General features: G+C 38.0%; 1 protein-coding gene across 6 annotated transcripts in view; it reads right to left on the minus strand.

Moving 5' to 3' along the window:
• Nucleotides 1-3127: 3127 nt before the first annotated feature.
• ADGB (androglobin) overlaps nucleotides 3128-16033 on the minus strand; it is a 171680-nt gene continuing 158774 nt past the window's right edge. For all 6 annotated transcript variants that reach the window (XM_046669036.1, XM_046669034.1, XM_046669033.1 and 3 more), the window contains 3 exons: nucleotides 9942-10032; nucleotides 9058-9241; nucleotides 3128-3640 (listed from right to left, as the gene is read on the minus strand). In XM_046669036.1, coding sequence (XP_046524992.1) covers nucleotides 3455-3640; nucleotides 9058-9241; nucleotides 9942-10032 — 461 coding nt within the window. In that variant the 3' untranslated portion in view covers nucleotides 3128-3454. The remainder of the gene's footprint in view (nucleotides 3641-9057; nucleotides 9242-9941; nucleotides 10033-16033) is intronic.

The raw sequence follows: 16033 nt of genomic DNA on the forward strand, positions 1-16033 counted from the left end.
ATAAGGGCAGACTAAACATTGTTAACTTTGCAAATTTACCAAAAGGGTTGTTCACCATTTTGGAAAATGTATCACCCATGGCAACCCCATTCCAAATATCTGAGTCACAATTACAAACCACCTGTAAATCAGGCTGCACTTCTCTCTACTGCATTGTACCTGGTGTTCTATGTACCAAGTATTTCATTTCTAGGGCAGTCACTCCAAGCATTTATAGACCGATATTCAAAGTATCTCATTACAAAATACTTTGATTTTATTTTTCCCTTATTTTAACGTTTGGGCACTACATTTATTTTTTATTAGAAAATACTTTGTTAGTTCTACCATCTTGCTATCTCTTTTTTGTTCTTACCAGTTTTCTTTGCTATTTTCCCCTTTTCTCTAAACTACTTTTGGATTAATTATTTTTAGTGTTTCATTTCACTAATGACTTATTATCTTTGTTTCATTTTTTACTAAAAGTTTAAGACTAACAATATATTTCGTGAAGTTCTCACAGCCTTCATTCAAATAATATTCTAGGAATTTATGTATTATTTAAGAAGCTACATTGGTATATCTTCATCTCTACTTCCTGTCCTTTGGGTGATTGTTGTCTACACTTTACTTCTCTGTAGATTATAAAGTCCAGAATGCACTGTAACCTTTTTTTTTTTTTAGTTATCATTGCAACTAGTATTTTAGCAGCTTTAGTAAGGTATAATAGAAAAAAATTATATACATATAGGATGTATATCGTGATGATTTAATATAGGTATACATTGTGAAATGATGACCACAATCAAATTAATTAATGCATCCATCACCTCACATAGTTACCATGCTGTTTTTGGTGTGTGGTGAAAACACTTAAGATTTACTTTCTTAGCAAATTTCCAGTACACAGTATGATATTACTAACTCTAGTCATCATGCTGCACATTACATTCCCCAGAACATATTCATCTTACAACTGAAAGTTTGTATTCTTTGATGAACATCTCCCCTTTCCCCACGCTACCCCCCTCCCACTGCCCCGTGTCTGATAACCACAGTTATACTCTCTGATTCTATGAGTTTGATTATTTTAGATTCCACATATAAGTAAGATCACGTAGTATTGATCTTACTGTGTCTGGCTTTTTTCACATAGCATAATGACCTCTAGGTTCATGTTTTTTACAAATGAAAGGATTTCCTTCTTTTTGTAGCTGAATAGTATTCCAATGGAATATTATTCGTATATATATCTCTCTCTCACATTTTCTTTACCCGCCCATCTGTTGATGGACACTTAGATTGTTTCCATATGTTGGCTATTGTGAATAACGCTGTAATGAACATGGAGGTGCAGATATCTCTTCAAGATAGAGATTTCATTTCCTTTGGACATATACTCAGAAGTGGTATTGTTGGATCGTATGGCAGCTCCATTTTTAATTTCTGGAGGAACCTCCGTACTGTTTTCCACAATGACCGAGCCAATTTACTTTCCTGCCAGCAGTGCACAAGAGAGGGCTCTGGAGTACTGTAGCAGCAAAGTACCATATCTAAAGATGAGACTTCTGCCTTGGAAACCAAGGTTTATAGAAGTCTAGGAATCAGAAGCATAGAGACAAAAACCAAACCAAACCAAAACAAAAAGCTTCGTAAACCAGGCTTAACTCTGAAAGACAAAGAAGTGGTTACACAGAATGTGTGACGATTACAACAGAAGGAGTCCTCCATCCATAAACCTGGGAAAGTTATTCATACTATCTGTCCTCCTCATAGTTCATGAAAACAAATCTTTTTTAAATATTGAGAAAAATCTAACTCCATACAAGTTACTAAAGATAACGAGATGACAATGAAGAAATCACATTCAGATAGAAAATGAGAATGTAGCAGGGAAGTGTTCATTAACCAGAAGAAAAATGTAGTATAATGATTCAAAACAAGCCACCAAAAATTACCAAAATGATCAGAGCTTTGGGAAAGTCAAAACTGAAAAGCTCAGAGAAGTGAAACAGTATAGCAAGAAAAGAAGAAAAGAGGAAAGAAAATGAAAAAAATCAAGCAAATAATGACAGCAATAAGAAAGATTTGACAGAAGTGATTGATGATTAAAGATTTATGATTTAATTATAAGGACAAGATATATGCAACTGAATTTTATTTAACTTGAAGAGAATAAATAATACCAATGTTACTATTTGAATATTCTGATACACACCCATGTATTTTCAAGTGGATAGTTCACATGGCAAAGTTTAGAAACAAAGTAAATATTCATCAATAGAGAATTAGCTGAATAAATTAGGATATATTTGCACCATGGAATATTATGCAGCAATGAAAAAGAATGAATTGCTTGTGACTTGAAGAGATTTTGTATTGTTTGGTGAGAAAAATCAAGATACAGTAAAGTATGTGTAATACAATGTCATTTTGTAAAACAAGCCATTATGTAATATAAAATATTGATGTATGATTATACAGGATCAGTGAAAACTATGGAAACATTCATAGTAGGTTGTTACCATGTATTATTGTGGGGGGCTGGAAGGTCACAGGATCTTGAAGGAAAGTGTAGGCAAAGAGTAATAAAGGAAAAAATGCATGTGTTTACATATTTAATAAGTAAAATTACATATACATAAAAAATCAAATTTTTTAATAACAGAGATTTAAATAAATGAAAAAAAAGGAACATCACCTATCAAAGCGAAACAGCTTTGACTGGTTGAAACATACTATGGGAGTTTTCACCTGAGAAAGTTTTGAATTGGAAGTGTGCTTTTGGGAGAAGTCAATTTCCTACTCTGTGTCTCAGTTAATCCACTCATTGCATTTTTTGAAAACTGGCATACAAGAACATGTTCTCTGTCTTACAAAAATTACGACGCAGGTACACTTGAGAAGGGCTGTGTTTGTGATCACAGGCTTTATGTCCGCGTTACTGTGACCCTTTGTCGGGATTCAGAGTTCTAACGCCTTGGGTGGGCTTAACCCACAACAGTCCTTACCCAATGAGGAACGTTTACTGAAGTTCAGCTTAAAAGAAAAAGAAAAGGCACAGGTCTGAAGCATATATTTTAATATTTTAAAGTCTTTAGAGAAAACATTTTCTCCAATAACAACAGCTATTTTCCTCATTATTAACTTTTTCAAAGTCAATCCTGTTGGCTCCATTATGATCTTGTTTTAGTACTAATTAAAAACGCAGCAATTCAAAGCAACTCATATAAATTTTATTACATCTAAGTATTTGGAGGCAATTTTTATTGAAATTAGAAAAATTTATACTCGGCTTCAAATAATACCTTTCTGAGAAAAACTAACAAATTAACATTAAAATGCAGAAACTATTTTTAAGGTAGGAAAACTTCTATTTTCAATTAGCCTAATAGCTTATCAACGAGCGAAGTTATTGATCATTAAAAGTAGGGTCTTCTTCGGAAGAAGAAAGGTAGTATTCAGCAACTCCTGGCTACTTTTTCTTTCCTTTCTTTTTTTTCTGTGCGTCAGGGGCTGGGATCTTCTTTTCCGGCTCCACCTTCATCGCTGCTTCCTCCGCAGCCAGCGCCTCCAACCTCAGGCGCTCAGCTTCCAGCAGCTTATGTCTATACTCGTCCCGGATGGTGAAGATTTTATGTCTGGCTTCGTCTAAGGAGTCCTATTCCAAAACAAAACCCCAAGCAAATAAGGCCCACTAGTAAAGACTTACGGTCTCAGGGCGGGGGGCGGGTGGGTGGAGAGAGCAATCCCTTTATCCTTTGCTTATGCCGATAGATTCATGCGGGAAATTATTGAAGAAAGATGAAAATCGGGTTGTGGTCTCAAATGTTTATCAACGCATAAGACATGAGAAAGCAACAAAGAGTAAATGAGATTTTAACAGAATGGCAAATAAAAGCATCAGGGGGAGGAAAACAAAGGGGAAGAAAGAAATAGGCAGAGATTTGGGCAAACTAACAATCTGCTTTAAATGAGTTTAAATATAATCTATATGAAATATGCAGCCCAGTGTGTCTCTCCCAGTGACTGTGCTCGATAAATTACTAGTTCCCCACACATATTCTAGCCCTGACAAAATATATCTGAGTTACACGTCAAGAACTTCTAAATAATATCACCTAATCTATTGGATATCTTTGTTGTCAGTTTGGCTTTTGTTCTCATCACTTGAAAAAAACTGCATTCATCAAGGACACCAATGACCCTATATGGAGCTAAATCTAAGATCACTTCTTGGTCCAATTCTTATTTAAGCATACTCTCTCCACTCTCTCCTCCCAGATCGACGGACTTCACTTGGTTTTCTGGACATCACACCCTCTTAATTTTTCTTCTACTTCACTATCTGCTCCTTATCAGTAGCCTTTGCTGACTTTTCCTTTTCTCCTCCATCTCTTAGGGTGGAAGTGGCCACGTCTCAGATCCTAGGCCTCCTTCCTTGGTGATCTCATCTAACCCTATGGCTTTAAATCTCATTTACACACTGATGAGTGCCCCAATTGTTGACCTCTAGCCAAGATCTCTCTCCCAAATTTCAGAATCACATGTCTAACTTCTAGTTAACATCTCCAAGTCTGTCTAATAGGTATGTAAAGATGTCCATTTTGACACGTTATATCAAAAAATGTCAAAAACTGAAATCCTTATCTTTCCTCCCAAACCATCAGATTTGATGGCAACTCAATCATTTCAGTTATTTAGGCAAAAAACTTAAAGCATTTCTTGAGCCTTCTCTGTCTGTTATAATACATCAACAATCCATCAGGATATCCTGTTGACTCTACTTTGAAAATATATCCAGAATTCAGTTGCTTCTCACCACCTCCGCTCTACCAGCCTGGCGTGAATCCACGGTGAGCTCTCCCGTGCTCAATGCAACAGTCCCCTCACAGAACTCTCTTCTATGTGCCTCCTACATTTACCTTTTCTGCACACGATACCCAGAGCAATGCTTTTAAAAGATGTCAGATCGTGTTAATCCTCTGCTCTTTAAAACCCTGTCATCGTTCCATGTTTCCCGCAGCATAAAGCTAAAGTTCTCTCAGTGGCCTTCACAGTCCTAATGCTTACCGTCTTCATCCCCCTCGCTTAATTCCCCTCTGACCTCCTCCCACTCTTCTACCCCTCGCTCACTCTGCTCCATGGCGCATGCCTCCTTGCTGTCCTTCCTGGGATACATGAAGCCTGCTCCGGCCTTAGGGCCTTTGCTCCAGCTGGTATCTCCTCTGAGTCACTGTGTTCTGATTCTGTTCTACTTTTCTTTTTTCTCAACACTTACCCCTCTCTCTCATATTATACAATGAATTTATGTATCACGTTTGTATTTTAGCACGTATTTCCTTACTAGAATGTAAGCTTCCCAAAGGCAAGGGTTTATCTCTTTTGTTCACGCTTTAGGAGAGTGTCTGGTAGAAACTGCCCAGAAATATATGTTGAGTGAATAAATTGTGGAAATAGGAAGTGTCAGAAGATCGTACACAGGTAAATAGAGTTTACATTTTCAAAAAGAGGAATAATTTTCAAAACTATAGGTAAGAACACAATTTCAGTTCCAGGCAACACTCTAGAAAGGGATGATGAAATGGCTTCTCTAAAAATGTTTACAAATAAGGCAGTGATTACCAAGTGCTCACGCACGTTTACTAAGAGGCCATGGCTTCCTAATTTCAGTGCATTTCTGAATGGCCACAATTATCGTTCAATTTGTTGACTGCTTCTGTTTCAAAAATGATATAATGAAAAATAAGAATTAATGAATCCATGCTGGAAGAGAAGCTTCTGGACATGACAGTTTTGTCTTCATCACTGAATTCTTGATGAAATTTTCCAGGGTTTTGCAATTTGCATGACTTCGGTTGAGATGGTGGAAGAGCTGAATGTCAGAATCAGACTTACCAAAGCTTTTGACAGAAGAAGAATACTGTATCTACCACAATAAAAGCGGTTTCACTAAACCAGTTGCACAAGTGCAAGATGATAGCAGGTACATATTTAAAAAGCAAAAAGAGAGAGAGAGAGCTATCTTAATGGTTTAGCATAAAGTAAGTGTAACACATGTCAGCAATCCCTTGAGGATTGCTATGTTTTCTTCTAGTTGATAAGAAACATAAGACTAATCATGTTTGTCTTGAGGTAGCTTCAGTCAAAATTAGGGTGCTTCTCTGTCCCTCACACTTAAAGAATGGGATCTGAATTCAAAACTATTCAAGTTAATATTTCTTCCTTATCTCCTCCCCATCTACTGCATTTGCTTGTCTATTAAACACAGAAAACATAACTGGCAATCCTGAAATTCCCTTTTATCTTATAATATTTTAATTTAAACTATTTTCTCCACGATGAATTGAGTCTATGTAATTCTTTTTTTTTTTCTTTTGCTAAGGAAGATTAACCCTGAGCTAAAAGCTGTATCAATCTTCCTCTATTTTGTATGTGGGTTGCCACCACAGCATGGCTGATGAGTGGTGTAGGTCTGTTCCTGGGATCCAAACCTGTGAACCCTGGGCCACTCATGTGGAGTATGGGGAACTTATCCACTACACCACAGGGCCAGACCCATGAATCTATATAATTTTAATATTTGTTTATATCTCTTATGAAAGAAATTTCTGTGAAATAGACATCCCTTCCAGGTTCCGGGGATACAACTGTGAATTGAAACAAAGTTCTGTTCACATATGGTCTATATTCTGGTGGAGATAGATTAAAAGTGTATGTATATTTAATATATATACATTTCCATGTTAGAACAATAAATGAATATACATACAGGATAGGTGCTTTCATTATTTTGAAGGGTGCTAATTTTCAAAGGCTAGCTACAGATGATCTCTCTAATGGAGAGACAACAGATGAGAGACATTATAAAGTGAAGCTGTAAACCATTTGGCTCTCTAAAGGAAGGATGTTGCAGGAAGAGCAAGGTTCAAGACCCACAGGTGGGAACATGCCTGGCTGTTGGTGGAAGAGCAAAGTCAGTCTGGAAAAAACAAAAGGAGAAAAGAGGGTAGAATGGTAGAGAAAAAGAAAGGAGAAGAAAGTGGGCACTAGAGTACGTAGAGTCCTAGTACAGACTTTGGCTTTTTTCTTAGTGAAATGTGAAGCCACCAGAGGAGTGAAATGACACCACCCTCCATTTTAAGGATGTACTTTGATAACCATTAGTGCAAATCCTAGAATACTTCCAGTTCTCCTCCAGCCACATGGTAGCACTGCACTCTGTATTGGCCTGCTTGGGCTGCCGTAATGAAGTGCCACAAACTGAGTGCTTAAATAACAGAAATTTATTATCTCAGAGTTATTGATGCTAGAAGTTTGAAATCCAGGTGTCAGCAAGCTTGATTCCCTCACTGAAGCTGTATGTGACCATGTGACTTACTTTGGCCAATGAACTGTGAATATGCAATGCAAATGAAGGACCCTCTACTGAACTCACTGGACATGTAGCCAGGAGGGGAAATACTCTCTTCTTGTTTTAATCCAAGGGTTGGTAAACTAAGGTCTGTGGAACAAATCTGGCTCATTGCCTATTTTTCTAAATAAAGTTTTATTGGAACACATTTAGGTATTATCTTTGACTGATTTTGTGTTAACAATGACACAATGACAATGAGTTATCCATGAGTTAATGAATTGAGTAGATGCAACATATGGTCACAAAGTACCATATGGCCTGCAAAGAGACCATATGGCCTGCAAAGGCACAACTATTTACTATCTGGCCCTTTATAGAAAACAAGTTTGCCATCCCCTGTCTTAGGCCACTGAGACATTGGGGCTATTTGGATAATAGGATAAAACGGTCTTTCCTGACTGACACAATCATTTTGGCTGCTGAGCAGAGACTGCTCTGTAGAAAGGAGAGATGGAAGCTGTGAGACGAGTCAGGAGGCTGTAGCAACACTCTGAATGGAAAATAATGACAGTTTGGGCTAGGATGGTAGGGAGAGAGAGAATGAAAAGGGTTTGAATTTGGGATCTATTTTCAAGGTAGTGCTGACAAGTTTTATTAATAGATGAGACGTGAGGAGTGAGGGAAGTCAAGGATGTCTCCGAAGTTGCTCTTCGAGCAACTGAGAGAATGCAATTGTCATTTACTAGGATGGAGAATATTGGTGGAGTGTTATGTTTGCGCTGAAATGAGAGGGCGGGCAAGACTTATAGAATACAGATTTGGAGAGCTTCAGTTTGAGGTCCCTATTGGACAAACAAGAAAGGATGTCAGACAGGCGTATTCCACAGATCAGCCAATCCTAGGAAGGACGTGGAGAACCCAATCTCACTGTGGCTGAAATGTTTGCAAAGTCCTCTAGCCTTCAGTGTCTTTGGGAGTGTGTGTGTATGTGTGTGTGGGTGCTGTAGGGGGCAGGGAGGAAAAACAATAAATCTTCATTCTCCATAGTGGAAGTCATTCCTATACATTCGTTGAATTTCCCCATTTCTAGTATAACACGTCCAATTTTAATTAAGTTTGATCTTTCATACTACATAAATCTTTTTTTGGGGGGGGGGAGCTGTGTCTAAATAAAACACCTTTAATGTTCTGCTGGGGTGGAGGAGTGACAGTCACCTGGCTACAAAATGTTGAGGTGGCAATCCGCAATTCTAACGGCTTCTTAAATAGTTTCAAACCAAACCAACCCACTGATTTTATCTTCTTCCCACTTCACCTTCACTTCCTAACATGTGTGGTGCCACCAATTTCGGAGCCTTTTGGGGATTCTGTGGAGCAAACTTGGTTGATTCCTAAGAATTTTTCTACTGCCAGCTGAGGATTTGGCTGCCTCAAGGCTGTTAATGCAATCTTCATCCAGCTATTTTCCAGCTCCACAAATATTTCGTCGTTGTCTTCTCTCTCTTTCTTCCCATTTTGTGGATAGATTCCCACTACTGCATTTTAGAGGGATTTCAGAGATTATGTAAAATTAGATGTGTATAATCAATTTACCACCTTTTCTGAGAAGTTGGGAACTAAATGTTTTCAAGACCTCTTTTGACTTGGTTACTGTGTGATTCTATGATATCTTTATAAAAAGAATTTGTCAACTGTGGTCCAGGTGTGCACTTTAGACTCACCCTCATCTCGCCATACATCTCCAGGACTTTATCCTTCGACTTCACTCGTTCTTCCTGGTCAATGTCTCGAATGCTGAGGATTCTCGCCCTGTACTCTCGAAACTGATGGACCTCCTCTGCTTTTTGCATCGCTTCCTGCTGGTTTAGTTCCTCTGTTTGCAGCATAGGCTCAGTATTTGTTTTCCTTGATATGAAAACATCCAGAGAGATACATAAGTCATTTGGGAACTCTGAAATGAACTTTACTTTAGAACTCAAATAATTTAAAATCATACCAACGGTGTGGTGGACTGAATCAAACCAAACATTAGGAATAGGAAGAATAAACTATTAATTTTAGATGGGCTATGCTCCATTTATTGGATCATTGATATTTTAGGAAATTATTTTATGGAAATATCAGTAAAATTAGATGTGCCATCTGATGTGGTGTTTGTGGAACCGGTGTTTGAAGCTATGAGAATATTTTGCAAGTTTTCCTTTTTAATTGATGAAGGTAAATAGTTTTGAAAATGTTTCCAAACTTATAAATATGCTTGAGTAACTATCTCTCTCTATTAATCTTATTGTCTAGTTCTTAAGAAAACTGACTCTCAATAAATAATAGCAGCAGGTATGGTGGGAATTTTCTATGATTCAACTCACCTTAATGAGGCTACAAATTAAATCTTTGCAAAAAACGTTTAAATGCTTTTATGATTGATTTAACAAAACATTTGCTAAATTTGAGATGTGAAATCATGCACTTCTAAAAATTTAGATACACTGAAAATATATTAAGCATTTAATTTCAAATTTTAGTTGTTTAGCAACTGCATATTGGCAATGTATCCAAAATTCCATGAACACAGATGTCTGTGTTAATCATGTTTATTAAAACTTACCGAACATATTGAGTTAAGTCCACACATTCTAGCTCTTTTCGAATAAGTTGAGGAGATATTTCCAAAAGAGTTGGGGATCGTGAATGAGGCCCTGTTAAAACATAAGTCCTAGGCTTTCAAAAATGAATCAACGATGACTAATGAAATGACTGTTACATCTCAGTTTAATTGAAAATAATATTTTCTGTTAAAAAACAACCATTGAGGGGCCAGCCCGGGGGTGTAGTGGTTAAGTTGGCACACTCTGTTTCAGCGGCCTGGGGTTTGCCAGTTTGGATCCTGGGCACGGGCCTACACACAGCTTGTCGAGCCATGCTGTGGCAGGTCTCCTGTATATAAAGCAGAGGAAGATGGGCACGGATGTCAGCTCAGGGCCAATCTTCCTCAGCAAAAAGAGGAGGATTGGGGGAAGACGTTAGCTCAGGGCTAACCTTCCTCAAAAAATCAACAACTGTTGATTGGACTTACCTTATTTGATATGATTTTAATATGACTTTAATAAAATATAATTATATTTCGTATTTATCCTCTAGCTGGTGTTACTGTACTTAGAGCAGAATGAAGGAGATGACAAAATGAATACAGACAAAATGAATCAACCCCATAAGATGAGTAACAAAATATTACTCTAATTATAGTTAAATGAAGACAGAGATGGAAAAAGTCGTACTTGAGGTTACAAAATTTCATTGTAAGTAGGTTAAATGAGCCAGTATTCAGAGTGCTTATTCTAGAGTGAAAAGATATACTAGGGGCTATGGGGGTGGAATGAAAAAGTGTTTAAGACACAGTATCCTACCTTCAAGAAACTTTTAGTCCAGTGGAGTGGGCTATATATGATAAGCAAGCACTGAAAATCAAATTAGTGGGAGCTTTTTACTCCGTAGCCCCATATGAACCCACAAGAACAGATTTAAAAAAGAGACTTAGAGTCTAAGATATTAACCATTCAGCCTTTCTAGACCATTTAATCTCTTTTTTTAAAAAAGAAATTCTTTAAGTATAATTAGAATAGCGTGAAATTCACCCATTTTAAAAGTCTAATTCAATGCTTAAATTTACAGCGTTGTGCAACCAGCACCAAAAATCCAGTTGCAAAACATTTCCGCTATCTACATCAAATCTCTTGTGTGCTTTTAGTCACTCTCCATTCCCACCACAAGCCCCCGGCCACCATTAATCTATTTTATGTCTCTATAGATTTGCCTTTCCTGGACATTTCGTGTAAGCAGGAATGGTAAAATTACATTTAACCATCTAGGAAATTGCCAAATCATCGTGTTTTGATTGTTGTTAGCTTCATGATAAGTTCTGAAATCACAAAGTAAAAATCTTCTCCCTTAGTTCTTTATCAAAATTATTTTGTTCATTCTTGGTCTTTTGCATTTCCATATAAGTTTTGAGGTCAGCTTGTCAAATTCTGTAAAATGTCTACTAGAATTCTGATGGGGATTACACTGAATTTATAAATCAATTTTGGGAGAATTACTCTCTCGCTACACTTAGTCTTCTAGTCAAAAGCATGGACTGCCTCTCTCTTTATTTAGATATTTTAAAATTTCCTTCAGTCCTGTTTGTAGTTTCCAGTATACAAGTCTTGCACTTTTGTTGACTTTATTTCCATACATTTATTATTGATGCTTTGGGGAATGAAGTTGTCTTCTTATTTTCATGTTTTGCTTGCTCGTTGATAATATGTAGAAATAGGAGTAATTTTTATATATTAATCTTGTATCATGTAATCTCACTGAACTCACATAGTTCTAGATGATATTCTTGGTTCTTTACCCCTGACTTCTTAGGATTTTCGGTATATAGAATCAATTTGTCCGACAACAGAGTTTTACTGCTTCCTTTCTGATATAGATGTGTTTTCTTTCTTTCTTTTTTATCTTTTGATTGACTAGCCAGAACCTCCATTAAAATATTGAATATAAGTGGTTAAAGTGGACATCTTGCCTTGTTCTTGATCTTAGGCTGTTTTGTTACCAAGATCGCCCTGTTCAATTTTTGACTGATTTGTTGCTTGCTCTGACTAGTATCCCAGTCTCAGGCAGCTGTGACGTTAGCCATTCCATTGTTTGCAACCAAGTTCACTATTATTTGCGACAATGCCCGAGGGCATGGAACTTTTCCATGGAGCCTCAAATCAGGTAAACCTCTCCCAGCATTGGCGCCAAGGCTGCTCTTCCTCATGGCTAGTATGCTACAGACCTCGGGTTGATGAGAGAACCTCATGTTAAAAACTTAGATCCTTGCTGTCCTTACCAGCTGTTGTAGACTGCCTAATGGACCTTTAAAGATGTCTTACATCCTAAGCTCTGAAACCTACAAATATGTCCATCCTTGTAAATACGTCCAGAGTCCATCCTTACAAGGACTTTGCAGATGCAATCAAGTTAAGGATCTTGAGATGAGAAGGTGATTGTGGATTATTCAGCTGGGCTCAATGTAATCACAAGAACACATAAGGGAAAAATAGGCAGGTAGAAGAGAAAGGATCCAGGAAGGAGATGAGGTGATGGGCGCAGAGGAAAGAGAGATGGAGGGAGCGAAAGAGAGTCTAAGAGACAGAAAGATTTGAAGATGCTCTGCTGTGGCCTTGAGAGGAGTGCAGCCCTGCCAACACCTTAATTTGAGAATTTCTGCCCTCCAGAATTGTAAGAAATGTGTGCTGTTTTAAGTGACTAAGTGTGTGCTTATTTGTTAGAGCAGCAACAGGAAGCTGATACAATTGAGTTCATTTGTTTTTGTTGTTCTTATTTTTGACAAATATTTTTCATTTAATTGTATCCTTTCAGAGCTTTGAAATTTTCTTACTCATTTTTTTTCCAGTTTATCATTGCTTTTTCGGGAGAGGAAATGCCAGGTTGTCACTCTGCCGTGCAAGATGCCCCATCCCACCCTGACTAGTATTCACTCCTGCTTTGCACAGGTGGTTCTAACAGCCTCGGCAATGTTGTAAAGTGCTTAGTTTACAGCAACTTGCTAAAGGTGATCATTCATTCAGAAATATAATCTGATGTAGGCCTTTAAAAAAACATAGAAAGCAATAACATCCAAATTAATTTTTCGTTTTTTCAAAAATACATGAAGTCATGATATACGTGAGTAAACAGAATATAGTAATACAAATTCCAACTCTGCTCCATCATTAAAACATGAATTCTAGGGGCCGGCCCATCGGCACAGTGGTTAAGTTCACACGTTCTGCTTCTCAGTGGCCCAGGGTTCGCCAGTTCAGATCCCGGGTGCGGACATGACACCGCTTGGCACACCATGCTGTGGTAGGCATCCCACATATAAAGTAGAGGAAGATGGGCATGGATGTTAGCTGAGGGCCAGTCTTCCTCAACAAAAAAGGAAGATTGGCAGTAGTTAGCTCAGGGCTAATCTTCCTCAAAAAAAAAAAAAAATGAATTCTATTGTTTTTCATTTTATCACATTCAATAAAACATTCCTGAAGTACTGACATTTATAATATGACTCTTCTAGAAACAAGTGGCCAATAACTTTTCTTTTTTCATCATGGTTACCATGGGATCTCAAATTTCTAAAGTTAATTTGCTTTTCTCACAAACATATCTACTTTTGTTGGGTATATTTCTGGCATTTCAAACTTGAATTGTTTCTATAAGACACCAATTCTGCTGACTCTAACTGGAAAGAAAATGTTTTATGATTAATTAGATGTTTGTGTTTTCTTATATCTTGCCAAATAATATATATTTAAACAGAGAGTGGGAAAGAGGTAGAGAAAGTTAATCTTCATGTTTATCTACAAAACCTTGTTGTATCAGAATACAGTGTGAGTGTAGCATGAAGGTCTCGGATTTCTGGAACGGTGCAGCTCAAAGCATATGTGTGTGTGTGTGTGTGTGTGTGTGTGTGTGTGTGTGTGGAGCATCCTCCAACAGCAGACTTGTCCTCTGTGGGATAAGCTCTGAAAGCGAGAGGATGCATTTAGAAATATTCTTATAGCAGTTGGTCACGCACTGGGTCATTTTACTATATTTACAAAAATTTCAGTTTGCAACAGACTAGAGAAGAAAACTTCCTTCCTTGCGGATAGTGTGAGAACTGCTGTTTAAAAAACATAGTGAAGAATAGTTTAACTGACTATGAAGCCTGGGGAAAAGAAATTGGAAACAAAAACAAAGATCACCTGTAACCTCTGGAAGAGACACTTTCTAGAGGCCTCCAAAAAAAACGGGGAAGTTGAAAGTAATGTTTGGACCCTTGACCTTGATGATGGCTTGATGTTGAGGAAGAATGTTTAAGAGTAAAATCCATAATGGTGTTATTTATATGTCCTCTGGCATTATGAGGAAAGTTGTTGTAAGTTACCTACTATATGAAAATGGGAAGTAGCAAGAATAAGGTAGCTTTGGAGGAGTCACAAACATCTAGGACAACGTGGAGATCAGACCACGTAAAGCTCTCACAGGGTCTATAATCTCCTATGGGCGATGCTTCTCCAGGAATGAGGACCAATTTGTGGTGGACCAACAGCAGAGGTGGGGGCAACACATGGAATTGCAGAGCACAGCTAGACAACTGGACTCATGGTTCTCAAGCAGGACTCCTCCTATGACTGTAGTCCTGGGGCACATGGCAGGGTTTCAGTGCTATAGGATGTCCTGGAACCACACAACAGCACACCCCTTCTTGGAAGGAGGGGGAGTCAATTTTTCTTGATGGTGCATAATTCAACTTATCATTTTATATTAAATTAAAGTTACAATAAAACACATTTAAGAATGTTTTGAAGTTGGCCTAGGTACTCCATTCCCGCTCGCTCTTCCCTTTCCTCCCTGCTTCCTGCCCTCTCCTTCCCACCCAAGAGCACACTCTTTTACAGTTATGTGAACTCCACTGCAGATGTCTGAAGACTCGGATGGCCAAAGGTGTGAAGAAATGAGGAACAGGAGAGCTGACGCGGAAGCACAGGCCTCAGACCCTCACAACACTGGTCTGGGGTTCTGGGAAAAAATGACGGCTACACCATGATGGCGGTGACGTGCTATCCGAGGCTGGTGTGAAGAATCGTGATTACATTCAACTTTCTCAACATAAAGGTGACCTTGTTAGCAAATAAATAAACAATTTGATAGCACAATTTAATTATATTTTCATTTACAGATCTTTAAGCGTGGGAGAAAGTTTGTGTTTGATAAGAAATTCCAATGTGTGGAGTCAAAAGAAGTGAAATTTGTCTTGATTCTATCCAAAATGTTTCAGCTTCCTGCCATTAGGTGGGTCATTTATCAATTCCTTCGTTTTTGAGGCAGAGAGAGCAGTATATGCTTTTTCTAGTTCATAGAGGTTCAAGTGAGATAATGTATGCCAAAGCACTCTACCAGTAAAATATTAATACAAAATTATAAGTATTATTCTAATATGTTTTAGTGCTACTGTCATGTGCATTATTATGAAATGAGTGCTTACTTTCAAAATATTGGTTCAAAAATATCAGAATCTCTTGTTAGTAGAGTAAGAGAGCCCTTTGAATTTTGGGATTTTCCTCTTCACTATGGAACTCACTTAAAGACATGTGAAGACATATTTGAGCCCTAAATAGGTTTTGTTTTTTTTTTAGTGAGGAAGATTCGTCCTCAGCTAACATCTGTTGCCAATTTTCCTCTTTTTGCTTGAGTAAGATTGTCCCTGAGCAAACATCTGTGCCAATCTTCCTCTACTTTGTATATGAGATGCCACCCCAGCATGGGATGATGAGCAGTGTGTAGGTCTGCACCCGGGATCCAAACCTGGGAACCCTGGGCCACTGAAGTGGAGCATGCAAACTTAACCACTACACCACCTGGCACGTCCCCATAAACAGTTGTTAATTGGAAAGTTCTCAGACTGGTTTAGCAACTTTGAGAAAAGAACCATTGTTGGCGTTTCTGAGGATGCTTCTTTCCAAGATAGCTTTCTTTCCTGCCTGGGTTCTGAACAAGTAGAGAAAGAAAGAGTAAGATTTTATTACCGACATAGGTATAACCGGAGGATGTAGCTTGAAGTGAGAGGCAAATGAATCAAGATCACAGAACCCCAGAACTGGCCGACCCCTTCCGCCTCCCTCAGCCATA

The sequence above is a fragment of the Equus quagga genome, chromosome 8, assembly GCF_021613505.1.
Source record: "Equus quagga isolate Etosha38 chromosome 8, UCLA_HA_Equagga_1.0, whole genome shotgun sequence".
Lineage (NCBI taxonomy): Eukaryota > Metazoa > Chordata > Mammalia > Perissodactyla > Equidae > Equus > Equus quagga.